The sequence below is a fragment of the Drosophila eugracilis genome, unplaced genomic scaffold, assembly GCF_018153835.1.
Source record: "Drosophila eugracilis isolate 14026-0451.02 unplaced genomic scaffold, ASM1815383v1 contig_1414, whole genome shotgun sequence".
NCBI classification, from domain to species: domain Eukaryota; kingdom Metazoa; phylum Arthropoda; class Insecta; order Diptera; family Drosophilidae; genus Drosophila; species Drosophila eugracilis.
Window position 1 is genome coordinate 300465 of NW_024572220.1, and position 24571 is coordinate 325035.

Genomic DNA, 24571 nt, shown 5'->3' on the forward strand with positions numbered 1-24571 from the left:
AACAATTTGTCTGCAACTTCTAATTCGCTGCGGGTATTTTTTTTTTGTGTTTGTTGTTACATATAATCCGATCAATTTCGATCGTCCGTTTGGCAAATCAGTCTCTTGCTATTCTGATTGGAGAGCTTTTGGCCAAGTTTGGGCGAGCGTCAACAAAACGTTAAGGTTTGCTTCTTCGCCTGTGCTTTCGGGTTTTCCTTGCCCTTTTTTTTCATTTTTTTTGGTCCGTTTTCGTTTCGTTTTCCACTTGGAATCGCGAGGGGATGAAGGAAAGGGAGGAGGAGAGGAGACTCCCGACCGAGTGCATCCCCCGTGTGTACGTGAGTGTGTGTGATGGTGCTGCCAATGCAATTGTAGCTGAGCGCGCTCATAAAAATCAAAAGTATATTTAGATATACATGTATATATAATAATCGGATACGTTTTCTCATTGCCCCTGTGTCGGTGTATATGTGTGTGTATTTAAATCAGTAATATTGTGTGCGTGTGCCGAGCGCGCTGCGTTTTGTTGTTAAGTGCGAGTGAGAAAGCAGCCCGGAGAAATAGGGAGAGAAACAAAAACTGCAATAGCAACAAAAACAACAACATTCAGTAATAGTAGTAGCAGCAGTGGCGATGACTTCCATTCGCTGTACTGGCAAATCGGTAAGTTCTTAACTGGAAGCTAAGTAAATAAGCTAAGCTAAGTTCCGCGATTCCTTGCATGTGTATTTATGTAAGTAAAACACACACACATACACTTGTGTCTATCGTTGACGTCGGGACTTACAGCGCTGTTAGCTGTTAACAGCACAGTAACGGACATTCGCGTAGGTCCAAATCAAAGTTATCGGTAGTGGAGTGCAAGTGAAACGTGTTTAAAAGTTAATCCCACCCTAACGAAAAAAGGCAAGTCAAACAAATTAAGGTACTGCAGAATAAATCGCACCTCAAGCGAAGATGAGTTGCATTTTTAAACCATCTTTTTCATGACACATTCACCGACGGACACCCCGCAAACACCAAAACACCACGCACATGCGCAGAGCGGGACACCAACACTAGTGAAAATAAGTCGCGCTCTAGTGTGCGCTCTTTATTTTTGTTTTTAGTTTGGCTCCACTCTGCCTTCTATATTCATCGGGTGCAATTATTGTTATCGGTTTCTCTTCCACCAAAGTCGGTAATCGCTGCGTGTGCCTCGATTTTAAAAACGGTAAAATATTTTGTTTTGGTGTTTATTGCTGGATTCTGTTTTGCTTTTTTTTTTGCTTGCTTTTGTAGCAGTTGATGAATGAGGGAGCATTTACGCAATTGTTTTGTGATTTTTCTGGTGTACATTGAAAGATTCTCTTTGTGGCTTTGCCATCTCCCTCGCTCTCTCACGCTGGCCGGTGGAATACACACACACACAAACTAGCGCACATACACTGTAACAGAGGCCGCCATTGCTCTGCTGCGCAGCTTTTACAGTGTTGCATTCTGGCGCGCAGTGTTCTTGTTGTTGTCATGGAAGCTTTTTTGTCTCTTGTTTTGTGCACCTCATTCGTTCAGATGTTTTTGCTATTCCGTTATCGTTCTTGATACTCTATCCGATAGGTAGAAACTATCGGGTTTAGGGTTTCCTCCTGAACTAACTTTTGCAGGTTGATGCCAAGTTTTAAATTAATTGTTTTATAGTAGAAATATTAATTACAAGGGGCTAGAACCCGATTGCAATTCTATGGTTCAATTGTAAATTGAAACCTTTTAACTTTTTTATTTGCTGTTTAATAGTTGATTTAAACTTATCACATAAATACAAAAAATATGCGTCGTGCTGCAAAGGGTTTATATGCGCCTATCTTTATTTGATGTAATCAAGAGTTTGTAAAGGTGTATGGGGAAATGCAAAATAAATAAAAGTTTATCGTATAATAACACGCATTTAAAGATTAAAATAATGCTACAAATCGTGTTATTTCGAAAGCGGCCAAGCAAATAAATCGAAAATAGTTTTAGATTTTATTTGAAATGTTTGGAAATATTTATATAACTCCGAGATCCAGTTTAAATTAGAAAACAATTGATTTTTATTAATTTCAATGATTTAAGAACATCTATCATTGTTATAACGCTTGTAACCACAAGCAATTACCAATCACCATTATCTTTTTGGCCTAAAACTATTAGCGTTATAATGCTCTTTTTTGCAATCTATATTTAGTTTTCTAGGCATAAAATGATAAGCTAAGTATCAATTAAATATTAATGTAAATAGCCGCATTGAGATAAAATTTCCATTAATATGAGGTATACAAATATATATTTTGAGTCTATCATTAAAATCAGGAATTATAGAATGCTACGATCGCCTTTAAGTAGACAACAGTTTTCATAGTCTAGTTAGATTCAAAATTAAATCAGTAATAACCTTCTCCCATTTGATGGGGGTGTTATAGGTTACTGTTGTTCTGACCGCAATTGTTTTTCTATTTACCGCTGCCTTTCGTAAGCCCTGCATAGACAAACGATTCGGATTCGGATTCCGAGTGTGATTACCACCGACGACCAACGGCGACATCAGCGGTACCCGTACCGTACCCGCTTTTTTTCGCTTTCCACTCGGCGATCGGATCGTATCGGATCGCTCGCGTGCCATTTCGTTTCGTTTTCGCAAGTCCGCGGGCTCCAAGCACTTGACTCGCTCTGCTTTTGCGTTTTTTGCTCATTTCGATTTTGTTAGGCGACGTGTGCGGAACTGAACTGAACGACGGTTCGGCGAAATCGCTTTGTACTTTCGTTTCTTGTGGTGTTGTTTGTGCCCGTGCCCGTGCCCCGAGTCAATATCAAATCAAAATCAAAATTCGTGTTTTTTGCCTTTAAATTTTTTTTATTGTTATTTGCATACCACGAAATTAGCGTTTTACCAAACATTTAACCAACGATCTGTGATTTTTTTTAGTTCTGTTTACTTGTGGATTATAAATAACAATAACAAATCGCGTGATTCTGTGTCTCCCAAAAGTCGAGGTTTACCAGAGGAGATTAGGCAAGGCAGACACTGCTTGCTTTTTCTGCGCAGCGCTTCACTGCTTGCATTCCGGGGCGATGGCGCAGTCGACGGCGACATCGCCGCTCTACGCCGGCTACAAACCCCTTGGCCAGACCACCCTCAACCCCCCGGCAACGGATCCGGATCCAGACTTGACCCTGGCCCTGGCGCTCACACCCTCCCCGTCGTGTACGTATAGTGCAGATCCATAGCCTCCCCACCCCAGTGTCTCTCCATTTCACCCACGTTGCACTACGACTGCTGCTGCTGCGTCCGTCTCCATTTTTGTGCTGACTTGGTTGTCTGGTTGACTTCTCCGCCGTGTAATCGCTTGATTAGCAGTTATTCTTTTCTTTTTTTTGTTGGCTTATTAACACAGTTATGGATGGAGTACCTAGTCTTGGTCTTCCGATAATCTCTGCCCACTCTCTTTTCGCACTTATTTCGATGGGATGGAATATTACACAGCATTGCCATTTACGTCGTTTGTTTATAAGTCGCTTTTCCCTCTTACTCTCACTCTCTCTCGCTCTCTGTGTCGTCAGAAATCAGAAATCGCCGTCATCTAAAATCGGCATCCCATCAAGAGACCTGAACAGATGAAATGCTTTGTTTTCATTTTCAAATGCCCCAACGAATATTCTGTGCCTGCTATTTTGGTATTTTTGTGAATTTCCTTTCCGCCTTGCGGCGCATTGTTGTTACGACTGGTAGTTTTCTAGCATTAGCTCTATGCAACACGTCAGTCGCCTTCATTTTCTATAATTTTTGTTGTTGTTTGTTTGTCATTCATTTCTTTGGGGAACCGGAAAAATGCCTCAAAACACAAAACGCCGAGGAAGCGTTGTGAGGCAAAAGATTTTGGTTATTTTTTTTATTTGCTATCCGTACCATATCACCTGACCATTTTGCACCAGCTGCCCCCCCAATTCTCAACCCCAACCCCTTTCTGGTGGCCTTGAGGGTCCGTTATTTATAATTCCGTTTGCTTGTGCCCAGTGGGAATAGCACTTGTCGACCAGGTCTGCCTACGTATGAAGCTGTTTAGGGTTTCAGTTTTTTCAATGGTAGAACTTTCGCCAAAAATGTAAGCAAATTTTTCCGTAAAGTTGACTATTTTAGATTTCTGGCTAAACGGGGGTATAGTTGCCACACGGAGTGGCAAGAAAAAGCTTGGGTGCTTAAAGCTTAATCCCTTTGGGCCCAGCGCTGCACATGGCATTGAAACTGAAAGTGGGCGGCTTATCTGTGTCTTTTGGCAATGAAAAAAAAAACCTACTCATCAGGGTGTCCCGGTTTTAAGCAACTGATTAAACGATACTTTTCTCAATTTAGAGAAAAATGTGTATTTACATTGTGTTAAGTGGTGTAACATTCTAGGAAGTCTTCACTAGATTCGTAATAGAAACCCACAATTGGGTTTGTAATTTGTTACAGTTGAAGAACTATAGTTAAATTTAATTGGAGCCAAAATAGTATGTGTAATAAGAGGGGATATTTCGGTATGCGGAAGTGAACTTTCCCTTGGTATTTAATTATAAATGAACGATTATTTTATAAACAAAGTTTATAGATCTAAATCAGATTATGGAAAAGGCAATACCTTCGATATAATTAACGCAATAATTTAACTGCGTTGCCGCCCTGCTAAGGTACAAACAATAGCAAGGTGGTCACGAGCCCCATTTGAGCGATTCGCGAAACGCAATTAGATCCCTGGTCAGGTGGTCTGATAGGTATTTAGGGGGTTGCGCCCATTGTTACCCTTTCGCAAACAAGTCAAACATTTTCAGGGAACACCGATTAGAATTCAAATACACTCACTCAGCTATGCAAACATTTCCGGCATGAAATAAATGATGGTTAATGCCAAAATGAAAGCATTTAAATGCGAAATCATTTCCCATACTTTGTGGACTACATGACGTTTTTGGAATCGATCATAAAATATATTTTTTTTTATCGACAGCAGAGCCGATCTTGCAATGTCTGTTCGTACTAAACTCTCGCGCTGAAATAAAATGGTAGCTAAGTCAACAAGAATTCGGATTAAATGACTAACTAAAAACATCGAACTAAATATATTGTATTTTTAGGAAAGGCATTCAAATAAGAAGAAATCTATCTTTACACTTCTAAGAGCTCTTAAGGGCCTCACTGTTTCGCTTAACATTTTAAATATTTTACACTTATAAATATTTAAGAAATACACTTTTGCCAAAACCACAATAAAATGCTGTAAAGAAATGCTTTAATGTCGAAAGTAAAATTGTACCATAAAAGGGGTATGTAATTAGTCAATATGACTCACTGCTAGAAATTGAGTAGCAACAGTGATTTTTTTTTTTGCCATTGAGATGGAAAGTTTTGCAGTGGGCATTTAGCGAACTAAATTTAGCATCCACCCACACAGCGGCATCTCATCAGCATCACTCGCATTTCACATGAACACATGCCATGCATCGTAAATTCTCACCTGGAGTTAAACGATAATCAGTTGTTTGAAGAGGGCGGAGAGGGAGTTGTGTTGGGGGCGGAATTTATTGGCTTTGCGCTCTGCTGTTTGGATACTGGCTGTGATCTGTGGTTATTTTTGCAGTGATAAGACGACAATACTAGACAATAAACATTGTCATTACTTGTAGATGGACTCTGTGCTCTTCTATTTAATTTAGTCGCTTTCTGCAGCTGTTTTGTTCCCATATTTTTCTGTTCATTTTTTGCACTGTGCCATTGTGCCATTCATTGTCTTATCAGGGCCTGTCCGGCCGGACTTTCATGTCCCAACGATAATTACACTCGTCGATGTTGCTGTTGTAGCTGCTGCTGACAATGTTGTTATTGGCATTATTTTTGGTAATTCTGATAGTGCGACAGCTGGGTGAGATTATCAGCAAGTCGGTGGAAGATTGTGCCACATGCGTCCGCATGGTCTATTCGCATTTGCTAATTTCTACAGCGCTGAATTTCTTCGATTACGTCGTCGACCATACGGATGAGTCAGCCTATGACGATCAACTTGTTGGAAGACTGTATAATAGGAATTTTGTACTTTATCTTAATGCGGGATTTTTGTTTGGTGACTGGTTTATTTGAATTTACACTAAAAATATTACTTCCTAATAAACTTGTAACTATATTATATACAGATAAACACCAAACAACCAGATATTAATTAGATACACGCAGTTGGGAAAGATAATAACCAGTTTCATATCTTTCTGATAAAAAGATACGAAATTTTACATTCCCTATGAAAAATCCTAATGACAATTATAATTACCTTGGCGTTCTACTAGCCTAAAAATGTACATTTCAGTATTATTATGTCCATTTTAAGTTGGTTCTAGTTCAAGTTTATTAGAATTTAAAATTGTAGGCATACATATCGTTTAAGATTAACTAGAGTGCAAACAATTTCTATTTAGATTAGATGTGTTTAAACTTACCTAAACATTTGAATGAAATCAATCGGCTGTTAAAAAGGTTTAATTTCCTTTCAATGAACTTATCTGTAAATAAGAGTAGGATGTATTTCTAAATGTTTAAGTATTGCGATTAAATCTTATCTCTAGAAAAATCTAATTTATTAATTCTAATGCAACAAAAATGGAAATGATAAGAGATAGAAGGAATAATTTTCGTCCCAATATAGCATATATATTGCTCATCACAACCGAAGAACTAGTCAATATAAATAGTAAGATATGGCCATTATATATATGTTGCTAAGCAAATTATATCTCAGGTTTAAATTAAAATAACTTGCAATTTTAGATAAATTTTCTTCAAAAGAAAACTGAACTTATATAAAAATTCGTAATTTACTTTTTAAAATTAAAAATTTACAACGACTATCTTTTTTATTGTTTTTATTGTTTTGATTGAAAAACAAAATTCCATATCCTTGTTTTCACTGAAGAGTTCTTATCTAAACCCGGTTTACAATACATTAATTTTTACACTATTCAATTCTACCCATTACTTAAATTATTTATATATTTTGTGGTAATTCCGCGAAAAATCGATCGAAATTGAAAACAGGAACCGGTTCTGAGTTTTGAATTCCAATTTTTGATAAGGGAGTGCAATGCAGATCGCGGATCACCGGATCATCAAGCTGCACCTAGCGATGCACGTCCCAAATGCGTGATCATCTAACCCAGCTGTATTTGATTTTTCGCTGCTCTTGACCTTGGCTGGGCCATATGGACCAGTTTGGTTGGGAAGCAGCTCTCGGATGGGTCGTTGTGTAGATCGGATCGATTGCCTCCATAACCTAATGACGCACAAGTGAGCGATCGATCTACCCAATCGGAGGGCCTGAAGTCCGCCGAGTATAGAGCAAGCTCAGTTGCACCGGAAAGCATTGTGGACAAACACGTGAGGTCCGAGTTAAGTGGTAAGACTTATGAGCTGAACTTTGAATTCCAGCCCGGCAAAGTCAATTCCACCACAAACCGCAGAGAAACAGTGTGCAAATAATTAAACGTTTCTAACGTTTGTCATGTATTCAAAACTGTCACTGTTAATTCCCAGATACAGTCAAACCTCCAAAACCTAACAAAATTCCTTCAAAATGTATAAGTTTTTAATTTCTCAAATAGAAATTTTCGAAAATTATTAAAAAGTTGTTAAGTTTTGCCTGATTGAATAGTATTTTAGCAGACCCTTTAGGATCCTAAAGATATCCAGTTTAAGATAAAATATTACTTATTTTATAAATATTAGATACAGCCTTTTTGAATTTATTGTAAGAATCATATGTATGTAATATGTTAATTAATGGCCTAGGATTCCGATTACTGCTGATTCGGCTTGGCAATAGACTATACTTGTGAGAAGTCTGACTGTAGATGCGCAGTTAGGCAAATGATCGACTCACTTCTTTTCCTGAATTGGAATTGAACACAGACGTCGTCGTCGTTGTTACAGTTACATTTCGTGCTTATAGCTTTTAGCTATTAGGTATTAGCGCCGCCGTCGACGACGCTTTTCTCTGCCCGCCGACGCTCGCGATTCTCAGAAATCGGCAATAGTTTTTCAGTGTTTGAGCGTTCAGCGCAGTGTCTGCTTCACAATTTCGATTCGCTCTGTTCCGGCTCCTCGACGGATTCAGCAGGTTTCCTTCGTCTGTCACCTGACGCCTGTCGATTCAGGTAATAATTCCCTACATACCCATTCACTAATTATTGCTGACCATAAACGCTAATCAATTTGTCCAGTTCTTGTCCTAAGGCATTTGGTATGAGCCCATCTAAGTCAGCCATAATAAACTAATATCCATTGCCATTAAGTGAGGTTTCGTTTATTTGCTTGTGTCCCGTCGGTCTTGGCCTGGCCAATTAAGCGGTATTGAAACAGCGATACCTTTCGGCCACTGGCCATATAAAAATGGTGAGGTGTGAGAGCAAACTTTAAAATCAGGTAAACTAGAGAAAATATATGCTCTTTTCACTCAAAAAGACACAGGTTTTTAAGAAATACATAACATGCAACATATTATAACCAGACGGTAAAGAGCCTTTCTACGAAAAGGTCATCCAAGTCAACAAAACCTTCAAAGACAAATCCCAGTTAAAAGAAGTGGTTTCTAATTATGGTTAAAAGTCGTCTTAATATTGGACCATTGTCCCCTGTTTCATTAAGATATTTTATTCTTTTCAAATAATTAATCTATACGTATGAAAAATATTTACAATCTGACTAGGCAAGCTATTAGAAACTTGGGTCAATATTGTTTACACAACAAATGGGAAACTAGCAATCATTCTTTTATATAGTGTACCTGCCTTTCCTCGATGTGTTACATGTTTCATACGTGTTTAATGAAGTGAAAATGTTTATGGATATCTTTCTAAATTACAAAAATGTATTACACAAAATTTATTTTTATACGTACGTTAATTATTTAATAATTTCGGTTGACTTATTATTATCTTTGTGTTAAAAAAGTCCACCTCATGTGGCTAATTTTAGGATTGTCGTTTGAAAAAATTGAGAATTTCAAAAAACTGAGAAAATTAGCACTCCACAGCTATTTTTTCGCTCATAGCTGTACGAATGTGTCGATCACAATGCGCGATCGTGTCGCTGTTGTTTAAGAACCACCGTGATCTGTGAGATTTTTGGAAGATTCTGACGCAGATCTTCCTCTGTGTTCTGCTTTCCATTCCCACACATAGATTGCTGTTTGTGGCTGGGTTGTTTGAATTTCTGGTTAGCCGATAAAGAGGCGGTCACGGTGCCTGTAATTTTTGCCCTGTCTTTATCACTTTTACTATGACGGTGGTAAAATTCCATCGGAGAACCCTCATGGTTTTCAAGACCATGCCCGTAATATTTGACGTTAGTATAGGGAAATAATCAGCACTGGATCCATATAAAAATACTCGATTCGGCGACAAGTAGATCCATAAATATTCCACTCACTAATGAGCAGCATATTTGAATTCCGTGTGTACAGCCTGTGTGTGTGTGTATTTCGTTGTTCCTCTGTTTTCTGTTTCACTTTCCCCCTGTTTTTATTGTAGATCATCAGATTGAAGATACTACATGCATAAGTAAAGTAACCGGGAATTTGGCAATAATTCCAGATAGTACCGCCATAAACGGCTGAGCTGGCAACCCTGCTGCTATTGAACTTCAACAACAACCAAAACTATCGATAACAGAACTGTGTGAGAAGTGGTCGATTCGACTGAATTCGATAGGATTTATCAGCTGTTTCTTCACAAGTTTCGTTCCGTTTCGTTTTGTTTTTAGTGTGTACTTCGTTCGTTTATTATTTGTGCTAATTCCGCTCTCCATTTTGATATTGCTCTCTCGCTTAGAAGAGCGTCGCCCACGCAGCACGCACGTTTTGTGTGAGGTTTTTGCCTCAGTTTCAGTTTCACTTTCATTCGTCTTCGATCGTCAAGTGCAAATAAGTCAAATATTAGCCATCCACATTCACCGCAAAACACATATACAAGCGCACATTTTTGTATCTACTCCGCATTGTATTTGTCCGGAGACACAGATGATTGGCATTATTTCGTAGGTATAACTACCTACAAACAGAATTATCCATATCTCCTTGACATTTTGGATATCTAACCCCGAACTGAATCTCCCAGAAAACCAGCACAGTGTGTTCATCTCATCTTCATCATCTGCATAAATCATTCCACATTCGGCAATTAAACCCAATACAACAGCACATTTATGTAAAAATACTCGACTAATTTCATGTTTCGCCACGCCACAACAACAACAACAACAAACAGCAGTATCATCAGCAGCAGCAATAACAACATCAGCAGCAACATCAGTTGAAGGAACAGCTGATCAGCCCCAAAAAGCTCAGCAAAAAGAAGGAGAAGGAGCACAATTGACGAAAACAAATTCTAAACAGATACTTTCAGCCAGCTATAGTTCAATCGACGACGACGACGAGGATCAAGTAGGAACATTTCCATTGCCCCTGCCCTCCATCAATAAAAGGACACCCGCCCTACTCCCCCGTTTACCACCAACATCCCGTCCCTATACAGACGACTTGTGCACCTGCTGCAACTGTGCGTATTCCAGTTCCTCCTCTGCCTCGTCCACATCCTCATCATCCTCAACAGCAACCGCCTCCGCCGTTGCCAAGCAGCTAGCACGCTCCGTGACCGCCACCAGCATCATGGATATGCCGTACAACACCTCGCCGTCGCTACGAGTGCGTACCACCTCGCTGAATCAGTTGAAGAAGACCGCCGACCTTGCCATTGAGAACGAGCTGCACGTTTGCCCATCTGTGATGTCCGAGGAGCTGCGCAAGCTATTGCCACCTACCTCGGAGACGGTGATGACCAAGCCTTTTCCCATTCGCGGTGAACGAACCATTGCAGACTGTACCACGCCGCATGTTATTGCCATGGTTGGCCTGCCGGCGCGCGGCAAGACCTTCATCTCCAAGAAGCTGGCGCGTTACCTCAACTGGATTGGAATCGCAACGCGTGTATTCAATTTGGGAGAGTACAGGCGTCATGCGACCACCGCGTATAAGTCACACGAGTTCTTTCGCGCCGACAACGAGGAGGCGATGGCCATCCGCAACCGGTGCGCCAATCAGGCATTGCACGATTCCTGCGAGTGGCTGCTGAGCGGCCAGGGCAGCATCGCTGTATTCGATGCCACCAACTCGACCCGCGACCGTCGCCAGTTGATCCATGACATTGTGGTCAAGCAGCATGGGTTCCGTTTGTTTTTCGTGGAGTCAATCTGCGACGATCCCCAAATCATTGAGCAGAACATCCTGGAGGTCAAGGTCAGCTCACCGGATTACCTCAATATGAACACGGAACTGGTAGTAAGGGACTTTTTGCAACGCATCGAGCACTACGAAGAACGCTATCAGCCCATTGATGAGGTCACCGAGGCTCATCTCAGTTTTATGAAGGTTTACAACGCCGGCAAGAAGGTTGTCGTCTACAACAACGAGGGCCACGTCGAGTCGCGCATTGTGTACTACCTAATGAACATTCACATAACGCCGCGCACCATCTACCTGACGCGTCACGGCGAGAGCGAGCACAACCTGAGCGGTCTAATCGGCGGCGACTCTAATTTGAGTGCCCGCGGTCACCAGTACGCCAATGCCCTGTCGACGTTTATAGCCCAGCAGCAGATCGATGGACTCCGAGTTTGGACGTCGTGGATGAAGCGAGCTATCCAGACAGTGGCCGATGTGAAGGCGCCTCAGGAGCGCTGGAAGGCATTGAACGAGATCGATGCCGGTCACTGTGAGGAAATGACATACGAGCAGATCAAGGAGAAATTCCCTGAGGAGTTCAAAGCCCGTGATGTGAACAAGTTCGCCTATCGCTATCCACGTGGTGAGAGCTACGAGGACCTGGTTGCCAGATTGGAGCCGGTCATCATGGAATTGGAGCGACAGGGCAATGTCTTAGTAGTGTCGCACCAGGCGGTACTGCGTTGTCTTTTTGCCTATTTCCTGGATAAGTCCGCCGATGAGCTGCCCTACCTGTATGTGCCGCTGCACACGGTCATCAAACTTACGCCGGTGGCCTACGGCTGCAAGGTGGAGCACATCAAGTTGCCCATTGACGCGGTAGATACGCATCGTCCCAAACCCAAGATACCCGGTGATGTTAGTGAGCCAGGTCTAGATGGCCTCAGCGGCGAGCTGGTGGCACCCGATGGCGTCGGCAAGGTGCTTATTGTGGGCGACGATGTGGCGACGGCCACGAACGGTAATGGCGGGCGCGTCGATGTCCAAGCGCACCAATGACGGCGTCGCCTGCACCCCGTGCACCCACATCCGCCTCCGAAATCCAAGACAATCTAAACTAAGCACGGCTGCTGGAACGGCTACGGCTGCCCAAACCTTCAAGACACAAGCCCCCCTAAATCCCAGATCCCGCACTAATTCTTACCCTATCGCATCCCGAACAGCCCAACGGAAACGGACATAGATACGAACTTGGTCATGCAAGTGTAACAATGACAACAGCTTCTGCACCTGCTCAAAGGATGTGGTGGCGCTTCTACTTAATGTGACATCGGAGGACTGCGTATGAAATTGTGATTGATCCATTGTGCTGTTTTATTATGTACTTTAATGAACAATTAAAATATAAATTTTCTATAACATCTATATTGATGAAAAAAAAGAATATTACTTAAATACATACTTAGATTTATACACATTTATGTTTTCTCTTGTGAAGAGAGAAAACTTGCTTAATTTTGTATTGGTTGCTGTTGGCATCCTATCTATTCACTATCAAGAAAAGAATGTTCTAACACTTTATACCCAAATGTGTTTTTTTTTATCTGCTTCGTTGTCTATTTGTATACCAGTTTTAACCGAAATTTTTAGCTAAACGGAGAAGATAAACTTTCGAATTCCATTCGCCAACTTTGTATAACTGAAATCACTTACCCGAGACACTTTTATAGCCTATATGTTTGCTCGTAAATGTACGTGCGGAAGAAATATTGTAACTACATCAATACTATCAATCTAATCAACAATAAATAAACATCAATTTATTAAAAGAACGTGTGCCAAATGCAAATTGTTTCCTTATCGTTTGGGGTTCTTTAACTTAAATAACCGAAAATACCAATACTTTTAATTTTGTAGTTTAAATACAAAATATTACCGTAAAACCAAAATGTATCGTTTTTCTATTAAATACATTCAGCTTTAGATGAGAATACGCATTTAAAATTGGATTTACTGTTGGTGTTTTAAATAACATTTCATATATTTAAAATTTCTTTATTTGGGTTAAATGTAAAATATATTAAAAACGGTCTCTTTTACAAAATCCGATTAAGAGTTCATCGCAAAAAGTAGAAAAAAAAATGAAAAAGTGGATAAGGGCCTTCCGAGAGATGTCATTAGTCGGTTTGTTAACTTGGCCGAAATTGGACATTTATCGCAGAAATTACTTTTCAAGCAAAAATTTATTTTCGTTTCGATTTTGGCTTTCAGCTGCCGGGAAGTGTATTGGGGTGTGTCCTCGTCCTTGTCTGCTAAGATAACTTGAATCACTGTGTGACTACAAAACCATCCAAGAGACATCGAAGAACCAGGACGGCTCAAAAATCGGCAATATGCCGCGTTTTCGCAATGAGGAGCCAGAGCAGTCCCACTACAACGATGGCGACGTGGTCTGGGTAAAGATTCACAACACCGAGATTTGGTGGCCGGGTGAAGTGACCTTATCGCAGGACTTTCGTTTCGTGAACACCAATCGACCGCCATTTGCAGTTGTTGCGTTTTTCAACGAGAAAACCTTGTAAGTTCCCCCGCTTCAAAAGTAATATACCAAGTTTTTTAATCCATCTTTTGCGCAGCGAGCAAGTCAAATCGGCAAAACTGATTTATCCCTTTGAATGCGCTCTTAAGGAGGAGTTCATCAAACGTGGAAGCAGTAAGTACACATAGAAATATGTAAAGTATATGTATGATTAGGTTAGCTTTTTTCCATGACTTGCAAAAATGTGAGGTATGCAACTGCACCTATTTAATTTTTATGTGCTTTACACTTGCAATTTTTAAGTTTTTTTTAAATTTGTCTTAGTAAGTTAGCATTAAATTTTATAAATTTTATAATTTATAGCAGATAGCTATTTTTAAACTCGAAAAGAAAAACGATCGGCAATTTTCATAACCTCACATTGCGTTGCATGTCACTTTATTTAATAATCTTTACCATTTAACAATATTTAAAAAACATTTGCGTATTGTACGAAAGCAACAGCAACATTGAACTTTGCAATGTGATTTCCTTTGCAGAAAAAGCCGATGGAATACACATGGGCGACAAGTTCAGTGACGATGTGGCGATTGCTGAGTCGCGCTACCACCGCCAACAGACCGTGATGGGATCGACATCGGCCGTGGTCGAAGGCATCAGCGGACGCGCCACCCGGCCGGATAGTCTCATCAAAGCGTGCCTCTCGAGCAGCAGCAACAGCAGCAGTGTGCACAACAGCAGTGCCCGCAGCAGCGGAGTGCCTTCGCCGGCGGGTCGAGTAAGTAGCTCGGCATCGCTCCAATCTGTTGATAATGCCGTATTCCGACAGCAGGAGCCCACGTTTCGCATCATGGATATTGGGGGTTGCACCAAAAAACCACCTCGCAATCATGGCATCGACGAGGCCGGCTACGAGTGTAACATGTGCACCTTTCGCACCAACAGCATGAGCGTCCTGCTAATCCACCGTCGTGCCCATCTGGAGTCAAGCAGTAGTTTCAGCAGCAATAGTACCAGCAGTACGGTTAATAGCACCACAATCCTGGACATTGGTCGGAATACGCGTGCAGCGCGTCGAGCCAACACTACCAACGTGGTCGATATGCGTCCATCGGGTAGTAGTCGGCGGAGCCGGGACAGCACGCCTTTTAACAAGAACGAGGTGCGCTGCCACTCCCGTCACGTTTCCATTGTGATTGACGCACCGCTGACAAACGAGGAGCATAAAAGGGTGAAAACCATAGCCGAACAAACTTTGGCGAGCATTGAGCTCGTGGTTCGTCCTGGTGACGCCAGCACATCGGCCTCCGCCTCCGCCTCCACCCGTAATAGCTGTTCGTCATCGCCACAGGTGCCTGTTGCTGAAAGCACGCGACGCAACAACTCAAGTCCGCGGGATCCGCGTAATCAGCGCTCCAATCAATTGCGAGCCACCATGCCCGCGCCGCAGTCGCCACCTCCGCCTAAGCAACGACGATTAACTCGTTCCATGAGCCGACGCCAGCAAGGCACATCCCCACCCGCCGACTCTCCAGAACTTCTACCGCCACCGACACAGACGACTAAGCGCCGCGGTCGTGCTAGACGCTGCACGATGGCTGCCACAACTGCTGGGCAGTTTACCCCGCCCAGGCGGGGTAACCCCTTACGGAAAACGCTTACGACACCGACAACCACTGTGGAGAAGCCATCACGGAACGCAGGACGTCGAAAGAGAACGTTCTCTAGGACAAGATCGTCCTTATCTTTTGATTTGCGTCTTGTTCCATCTCCACCACCGAAGCGTGCTGTAGATGATAAGGACGACGAAGTGGCAGAGCCTGATTTGCCATCGAGTCCATCGCCAGAGCCGGTTTCAAATGCTGACCTTGAACATCCAAAAGAGAATCTCCCGCACTCGCAGAGCACTATCGACGCCTCCAAGCAACTGCAGCTTAGTCTAATGGCCGAGTGGGGTGACGACGAGACGGACGAGTCGCTAGAGGAGCCACCGCAGCCGTCTGTTAATAACGATACGAAGGTCGTGGAACCTCCACCAGAAGAAGAGCAGCATGCGGGCGATGAAGAGGATGAGAAGACTGATGGCGTTGCTGCAAAGAAGCGCATACGCAACATACCAAAGAAGGATCGGCGCGACGTGATTGTGCAGGTATTCCAGGCCGACAGCCTGCCAGAGGCTGATGACCCGGAGGCTGACGAACCGATTGTCATCCCGGACAGCGACGCCAGCTCCAATGGAAGTGTAGTGTTCGTGGAGGACGAGCCGAGGCAGCGCAGCAAGGGAGTTCATTCACATCCCAATGGCAATGGCACTGATAAGGCCTCATCCTCGGCCAAGGCGGCCAGCAACATCCCATCTTGCTTTGATTTTGAGGAGGAAGATGATTTGCAGCAACAACAACAGCAAGATGGCCAGAATGGTCTGAGCTATAGGCGCCGAACCTATACCAATCGCCCTGATGCAAACGGCAAAGGCCTTTTAGAGGGGGATATGGAAGAAGAGCCACAAGAATGTGAAGAGCCTGAGGCTGTGCAGGAACCTAAGGTCTTCGCCTATTTTGAAAGCTTTTTCAAGGGCTTCGAAGATGTTCCGGAACAGGCATTCTCGGCAGTCGAGACGGAGGCAGAGCCTAAGTCAGATGTGGTGCAGGATGAGTTTCTGCCTCACGTGTATACAACTGATCCTGAGGAAGCACTGCCCGAGGACGGAACCGAGGGGGAAGTGGGAGATCACATGAGCCTGCCCATCAAGGAGCGTCAAAAGCGCATTTTTAAGTCACGAAACAAATCATCAGTGGTGGGACCTCAGGACGAGTATGTGCCAGTCTCGATGGTTTCCGTTTCGCCCAGGGCCGAAGAGGAGGTGACCGCCCCCAAGATCCAAAGCCCTCTCCAGGAGGAAAGCTGTGTCAACTCGCTTACTTTCAACGGAAACAAAAGCAGAAGGAATAGCAGCGCCAACAATAGTAATACAAATAGCAGCGATGGTGCAATGGAAAGCATTAGCCGGAGCAAAGAAAACCGCCGCAAAAAATCCAAGACTGAATCATCTCGACGCCCGTCGCCACGCTCGAAGTCGAAGATACAGCAGCATAATCTCTTGACTGGCCATGAGGAGCTGAGCAACAATAGCACCAGCAGTAACAGCAACACCAGCAGCAATAGTAACCATATGTCCAGCTCCAGTTCAAGCTCGGACTCGCATGGCATCGGAACTCTATCCCCGGAGCCTAGCTCAAGCAACAGCTGCTCCATAGCATCGAATATTGCTGTAATCTCAGCGGAAGAAGCACGAGAGCTACAGCGATCTGCTTCTGGAGCCGGTCTTATCCACGCCGCCATCGTAGATGCCACACAGCCGGTGCAGCGCGGTGGCGTACTCATTCTAGAGGATATCCGTCTGCCCAATTTGTACGAACCATTCGGTAGTCTGAATTCATCAGACAGCAATGGTAGTCGGCATACAAACTCGCGACCGCCCGACGAGGAAGACGAGCAGTCACAGGATACGACGGAGCAGCAAGAAACGAATGATGATCACGATCAGGATGAGGAGGAAGAGGACAGTCAGGATGAAGAGAATACACCTGATGATGCTGAACCACCAGAGCAGACTGCAGAAGAGGAACAGGACCAGGAACGGGGCCAGGAACAGGAACTGGAACTGGATCAGGATCAGGAATTGGAAAAGGAACAGGAACAGGAACAGGAAAAAGAACAGAAGCAGAATGAGAAACCTGATCCAAGTCCCGAGCCAGAAACAGACAACGAGTTAGACACCTGGTCTCCATTACGCCATTCGCCCGATGTCGTACGCTACCTCCCGCAGGCACGTGAGGTGCTTCTTAAGAAACGCGAACAAGAGCTTCTGCGACAGTACGAGGCCGATCTTGTCAGCGGACGGAGTGCGGAGAAGTGTCGGCAGGCCCGTGCACGTTGGAGCCGACCGGTGCGATCCCCCGATGAGGAAGATATTAATGAGTTAGAGTTGGAAACAACGCCGCTGGTCCCGTCGCCATCCGAAGAGGATCAACAGGAACTGGAGCAGCAAAAGAAGAGGATTAGTTCTGATGAAGAACAGTCTTTTATGGCTCCGGAGGATATACCAGCAGACGATGAGGAGGTACAGGAGATGGAGCCAATAGATGAAGATTTGTCTATCGACGAGCAGCTGGCAGCCGTCGAATTGGTGCTACCAGCTACATTGTTTTCATATACACGCCGCCCCGCCAGCCATCCACAAGTCACTGCACTGGCCCCAACCCCGTCCACTACAAGCGGGCCAAATAAGCCCTCCAGACATTTAAGTTGCGCCCGTACACTGAGCGATGCGGACGTAGCCAAGGCCCATCAGCAGCTGGTGGATCTGCGAGAGCAACAGCGCCTTCGCTCCACTTCGACATCGCCGCCCGTAGCCATACAACAGCGCCTTCGCTCCACTCTGACTTCACCGCCCGCGGTGCTAACTCCGCCGGCAACCCTGCTGCAGGCCGGCGGGCAACGAAAACAGCGTCGCCGCTCGAAGAACGCTGCTAGTGACAATGTAGATAGTAGTTCCCGCAGTGACCTTGCCGAAGAGTCGTCCTGCGAGACCAAAGATGGTCAGGAGAGCCCCGAGAACGTAAGTTGTATTTGTATATACATATGCGTTATAACAATTTTTAGTTATTTTTCTTTATTTAAACAAAAGTTTTATTTTATTTTATATCCTGCTTTGTCAGACAGGATGAAAGAATAGTTATTTATGGGCCAAATGGATGTCTTTTTTCTCAGCCTACTACCAAATCCTAGCATCCTTTGCATAAATGACAATTACTTGGAAACTATTTGAAAAACATATCTTCTATATTACACTAACACTTATAAAAATAAAAACTAAGAAACATGAGAAAATTGAAACTTAATTTAAAAACTTGTCTTTTTTCATTTGTTATATACAGCCGCCTCAGCTGTGCGCTGGACGCATCTGCGCGGTGATGACTCGACCTATTCCGGGCTACAGTCACACTTTTATGCTCTGCTCCCTGAACAACAACAATTTTACGCCACTCAACAACGTGGCACTGTACCTGGACAACGAAAAGAACCATTTGGTGCCGGTGCCGCGCGAGGCATTGCTAGAACCGCCGCGCCTTGCCGATGGTCATCCTCTGTCCGCCGTCTTTGCTGACATTGACTTTTTGGGCGGAGAGGCGGTAGCACAGGTAGTGGAACCATCAGAGGCGGACACTGAGGCGGAACTCGAACAGGATCAGATGTCGCCGCGGCATTTGTCGCCACAATTGCTGCTCAGCGAGGCTGATAACGATGTTGAGCCGGTCGATACGATGGGCATTATGACGCCACTTAGTCAGGTGGCCGAGGGAAGCGCCTTGGCAGCTGGGAGCTATGTGAACGAGGAGGAGGAGTTGTCCCTGCACGAGGAGCAACTGCAGGCCAATGTGCTGCAGCTAAATGTTAATGGCCACCGCTTGGAACTCGATCCCTCGGTGCTATTTAGTATTGCCGAGCAGCCAGATACGTGCATCGAGTTGAGTGTCACCGATACGGGATCCGGTGGGTCCGCTGTTGGTGGCAGCATGAGAGCCGTGCTTCACGCTCGAGACATCTTACAGGCGGCGGAGGTATACCTACAAGAACGCGACCTGCAGCTGGTCAATGTGGAAGACATAGCGCTGGACGATGATGACGGACATGCTCCAACGGTCTCCATGTCAATGCCTGCATCTGATCTGCTATCTCAGGCGCTGGTTGGTAGTCAAGTGGTGGACGACTCCGATTTCGTGAACGCAGCCAACCCTGGCGGTGGCATGCTCCACATCGATACCTGCACCACTGGTGGCCTCCTGCATGTCGGCAACGACGAGCCAGGCAATGTGGTGTATATCTCACACCCCATGCCCCCACAGACCGTCCATCTAACGCCTCCGATAACGGCGCGCACCAACGAGACGAACGCGCTGCTCGACCAGACGCCGATCATGTCCACGTTAGAAAATCCAAGCGGTATGCAGCTGCGCCGTGTATCACCGCTGGTCGAGGGCAACCTGGAGGATAGTCTGGCTGTGATCGGAGTGACAAACGGCAGTGGTGTGCCAACCTCACTAGAACTGCCCATTACCGTCACCAATCCGGCCATCGCATCCCGGATGGGGGCCCCCGTCTCCGACATGCTACAATTCGCTTCTTTCCAATAGGAGAGCACAGTCCAAGAGCATCTCAATATGCTTTATTTTTTTTACAATTAAGAATTTTTTGTTAGGTTTAGTAGATGCAAGCTTAGGCATTTTATTTTGAGCGAAGAAGAAGAGTGTACAAGTTTTATTCAGAACCACCTCTTCGTTAGTTAAATTGACACGATAATGAAAGATATTTAGATGCTTAGTTGATTTAAGTTAGATTCTTTGACCACTCCTTTCCCTTACATTGCAAATGTAGGCCGAGAAAGGGAAATCACACTTGCGCGTAAAATATTTAAACTCTTGGATTACATGCGAATAAGTTAGTTCAATCCACAGAACGGAAGACCAGAACAGACCAGAAAGATGAGGTGAACAAAAAGCCAATAATGAAAAAGTTTTGTGTGATCGATGCCCGGCACCAAAGGAACAAAAAATAACGAAATATAAATGAATATGCAACGCAGCATATAGAACATATAAGTACACTTGTGTGAGCAGAAGAAGCACAGTTTTATTTTAATGACTATAAATGATTATACCAATGTGTGTAAGATATGTCAGTCTTTAAGCTAACAAAAATAATGTAAAGAACGCCCAGAAAGAAGAGTGGGCAGATCAAGCTGCCCAACTTGGGTGGCTATTTAAATAAAGGCAACACGTGCAACAAAGGTATATTTTTTTATTGCCACGAAATGATATGCAATCAACCTTCGAGTAAGCGCAGAGACAAGGCTTAATATTCAGTTTTACCAGTGACTTATTTAATCGACAGGTTTTATAATATAGTACAAGGCATCATTACATTTCGAAAGTAATCGATTAAGAAAAATCAATGTAATTTAAATTTTCAAATTCTTTATCTTCATTTAACCTTTTTTTTACCTTAAAAATCTATTCAAAACTATTTTTTTTGTTCTAAGAGCGCATGCATGACTATAAAAAATGTACATGTTAAAAAGAAAATTTAAAATTTATCGGAGGAATAAAAACACTTGCAGTTCCGAAAGAGAAAGGAATCTTTTGTATCATTTTTATCATTGAAACCGAAAAAATTAAAGGAAAACAGTATAGTACGATGTTAAAAATGCAAGAAGTGGAAACCGGACTATCCATACATAAAATAATCAATAATTAATTTATTTTTGTTAGCGAAAAAAAAAAACGAAAATATATTTTTTATTTTTTGAATCCCAAGTGATAAGTGGTTTTGGTATTTAGTTTGGTTTACTTTATTGAGTTTTAACAATTGCATGATGATTTTGCATTACAATTCGCTTAATTATTAATAACAATTGCTTTTAATTTTCATAGCATTTGTGTATTTCTCTCTTGGTTTGAATAAGTTTAGTTTGTGTTCTGTTTAGAATAACATTATTGTAACCGTTTACACTCAACTTTCAACTAGTCTGGCTTCTATTTCACACGTTTTGCCTCGAATTTGACAAAATGTTTGCTTTCTTTAAGTGGGTCACAGCTGCACGCACTTAACTCAAAAGGCTAAACAAATTAGGAAATTAATAATCAATAAATAATTAAGATTATATTTTTGCATACGAATTATATAAACAATAATAACTCAAGGTTTTGGCTGGATGGCGACAAAAATACTTTACTACCGCAAGTAAAATTGGCAATTTAACGAATTTTAACGCTTGCAAGTTTGGCCTAAGCAAATTAAATTAATATACCTAGGTATTCGAACATAAAAATACTTTAGGTAGTGTTAACTTTAAAATTTTTTGTTTGTTTTTGTTGGGTTGAGGATAATTTTGGCAAAATTTTAATAGGTTAAACGTAAGAAACTTTCGGCAAAGTTAGTGAGTGTGGTTGCTGTTGTTGTTGTTTTTGCTGCTATATATTTTTGGTTTGGGGCGAGTGTTCAATTGCTGTTGTTCATACTGCATCATCTTCCCTCTGCACAATTTTCCTGACGGTATTCTCTGCTCGGTTCTTATCGGATGTTGTTGGCGATACTTGCTACAGTTTTATGCGGGTGATCCGTGATCTATCGTCTACAGCTTAGCGCAGATCTCGTTCGTGAACTCGGAGCACTTGGCACGGCCGCCGAGATCACCGGTGAGATACTTGCCCTCTTTAATGGTCTCGAAGGCGGCACGCTCGATTTTGTCGGCGTACGTGTTGAGCTCCATGTGGCGCAGCATCATCACCGCCGACAGCAGCAGGGCGGTGGGATTGGCAAGATCCTTGCCGGCAATATCAGGAGCGGTTCCGTGCACGGACTCGAAGAGGGCACCGTTCAGACCCATGTTGCCGGAGGGCGTCAGACCGAGACCGCCCACCAAACCGGCGCACATATCAGACAGAATATCACCGTACAGATTTGGCATGACCTGGCATCAAAACAACTTTAGCATAGTGTTGGTAATATGAGAACAAGGTAATACCCCTTACCAGCACGTCGTATTTTCCGGGGTTCTGCACCATGTTCAGGCAAACGGTATCCAGATACTTTTCTTCGAACTGAATTTCTGGGAACTTCTGGGCCATGTCGCGGACACAGCGCAGGAAGAGACCGTCGGACATGCGCCTGTTGGATTTATAGAGCACGTGAGTTTAGTTTGAAGGAAACATGAAGTGGAGTCTGACCACTTACATAATGTTTGCCTTGTGCACAACAGTAACCTTCTTGCGGTTGTTGTTCTTGGCGTACTGGAAAGCGTACTCAGCCACACGCTTGGAGGCCTCCTCGGTGATCAGCTTGATGCTCTGAACGACGCCATCGACGATCTCGTGCTCGATACCAGAGTACTCGCCCTCAGTGTTCTCGCGAATGGTGACCACATCAACATCGTCGTACAGCGTCTTGTAGCCTTCAAGACTGCGGCATGGACGCACGTTGGCGTACAGGTTGAACTCCTTACGCAGGGCCAAGTTCAACGATCGATGTCCCTTGCCCACGGGCGTCATCAGGGGACCCTTCAGGCCGATCTTGTTCGTGTTCACCGAGTCAATGGCAGCCTGTGGGATGCCAAATTTTCCATCGGGGCCCTATTTGTATGCCATGCAAATGCAAAAAATGCTATTAATACGAAATATTATAGAAGTAGAACTATTTCCCTTTTGTGTTACCTGTCTTATCTTCTACGTAAGCAATTAGAACCTCGATTTTTCATTTGTTTTTTATCAACAAACTCACAAAAATACTTGAAGTTTAAATAAATAAATAACATAAGAGGATCTGATGACTGGAAATTATTTTCAACTTTGATTAAAATCTTATAGTTCATAATCAATGCTATTAATTTTAGAGCTTTTTAAAATCGAATGTTTAAAAGACTTAAATGCAGATAGATTTTTAAATTTTGCGCCTTCATATGACAGTAGTTGCCACCTGTTACTAAAAGGGTAATGACTTCGGCAGAGGGCGCTAATTACTAGGTTTCGATTTGAACTGGTAACTGGCTTCTTCCGCCTTCCCGGGATTATGACACTCACCCGAACGGGGGTCACGTCCACGGCCTCCCACTCGATAGGCACGTTGGCAGCGGTGAAGATCTTCTGAACGGCAGCGGAGATCTCAGGTCCGATGCCATCGCCGGGGATCAGGGTGACCTTCTTGGTGCCGGAGGAGTAGGACCGGCTGGCGGCGGGAGTCGCGTTGACCTGAAAAAGGGGAGAAACGAAAAGCGGGTCAAGTAGATTGGTAAATGGAACTGAAACAGTACTTGAGAGGGCCCACATAGATAGGCATCATCAGAGATTACATAAGTTCTCATGCCAAACAACAATCTTGGCCGTTTCCCCCCGCGCTAAACATCTCGTCATGTTGAGGTTAGAGTGCATAAAATATTCCCACGGCGTTGATAAGACCAGAAATCTGAGCCCAATCTCGGTAACTGTTTTTTTCCTATCTAAAGGAGGGGAAGTTATCAGGGGGTGGCAGTCCCTCTCCTCGCCCGCTGTTATCGATATCTCGGCCACGCAACGAGGGAGCGAGAGAGAGAGTGTTATGTAAAGTGAATGCGAATTCTAAATGCTGTTCTCGTTTTCGCCGGACGGACAGCTGATGTCCTGACGGCGGAGGGATTCCACCATTTCAGATTAAGGATTCCATTTGCCATAAAGATCTGTTGTCGCTGTCAGGGAACCAACCTGGTTCACTGCTGGCGTCGCTGTCGCCGCCGGAGCATCACGCGCAGCAATCAAACCCAGTTGATTCAGCTGCAAGTGTTTTGCGTAATGTGTTGTTGTCGATGGATTTTCGCAGATTGGTTGGTTGAGATTGATTATCGATGGAGGACCGTTCGAACGAGAAACAAAATCGCAATGTTAGTGGTTGTTGGCCATTAGTTTTTGGCCAGCACGTAATCAACTGCTGTCCTGCGGAATTGGAAGGGCGAGAAGGGCGAGAGGGAGAAACGCGGCGCGGGGGCGGGACAACTCTAAGCTTAAGTCTACACGAATCTTACAATTTTCTGTATGAATCTAGCAGCCATTGCGTTGCCTCGGTTTTTGCACTGATTCCTGGCGTGTGTATTAATATAGAAAAAAGTCTGTCTTTTTAGTCTGCGCCCGCCGTAGTCGCCACCTTGCGGAAAACTGGCGAATCTGCGATCTATCGGTCGATAGACATGCGGGGGCAGCAGGGCTGCCAC

The 24571-nt window shown here is 43.7% G+C and overlaps 3 protein-coding genes across 13 annotated transcripts; 2 read left to right on the forward strand and 1 right to left on the reverse strand.

Moving 5' to 3' along the window:
• Positions 1-550: 550 nt before the first annotated feature.
• Positions 551-20623, forward strand: LOC108103751 (serine/arginine repetitive matrix protein 2). Of its 3 annotated transcripts, none has more exons than XM_017209360.2 (6): positions 551-645; positions 13506-13812; positions 13871-13947; positions 14313-14551; positions 14603-18394; positions 18714-20623. In XM_017209360.2, the coding sequence occupies exons 2-6, from the start codon at positions 13628-13630 to the stop codon at positions 19968-19970; spliced, it is 5550 nt and encodes a 1849-aa protein (XP_017064849.1). In that variant the 5' UTR covers positions 551-645; positions 13506-13627; the 3' UTR covers positions 19971-20623. The 3 variants fall into 3 exon arrangements, with proteins under 3 accessions (XP_017064849.1, XP_017064850.1, XP_017064848.1); XM_017209361.2 differs by having other exon boundaries at positions 14606-18394; XM_017209359.2 differs by having other exon boundaries at positions 14313-18394.
• LOC108103756 (6-phosphofructo-2-kinase/fructose-2,6-bisphosphatase 1) lies at positions 568-13066 on the forward strand. Of its 8 annotated transcripts, none has more exons than XM_041819401.1 (2): positions 568-645; positions 10282-13066. In XM_041819401.1, exon 2 carries the CDS (start codon positions 10683-10685, stop codon positions 12291-12293), a length of 1611 nt encoding a protein of 536 aa, XP_041675335.1. In that variant the 5' UTR covers positions 568-645; positions 10282-10682; the 3' UTR covers positions 12294-13066. The 8 variants fall into 8 exon arrangements, with proteins under 8 accessions (XP_041675335.1, XP_017064861.1, XP_017064862.1 ...); XM_017209372.2 differs by lacking the exon at positions 568-645 and adding an exon at positions 1095-1195; XM_017209373.2 differs by lacking the exon at positions 568-645 and adding an exon at positions 1117-1195 and having other exon boundaries at positions 10285-13066.
• Positions 20624-21168: 545 nt separating the features above from the next.
• LOC108103757 (probable isocitrate dehydrogenase [NAD] subunit alpha, mitochondrial) lies at positions 21169-24512 on the reverse strand. Of its 2 annotated transcripts, XM_017209374.2 has the most exons (6): positions 24386-24512; positions 24069-24137; positions 23412-23579; positions 22570-22964; positions 22368-22503; positions 21169-22306 (listed from the first exon to the last, which is right to left on the reverse strand). In XM_017209374.2, the coding sequence occupies exons 1-6, from the start codon at positions 24410-24412 to the stop codon at positions 21968-21970; spliced, it is 1134 nt and encodes a 377-aa protein (XP_017064863.1). In that variant the 5' UTR covers positions 24413-24512; the 3' UTR covers positions 21169-21967. The 2 variants fall into 2 exon arrangements, with proteins under 2 accessions (XP_017064863.1, XP_017064864.1); XM_017209375.2 differs by lacking the exon at positions 24069-24137.
• Between the last annotated feature and the right edge of the window lie 59 nt (positions 24513-24571).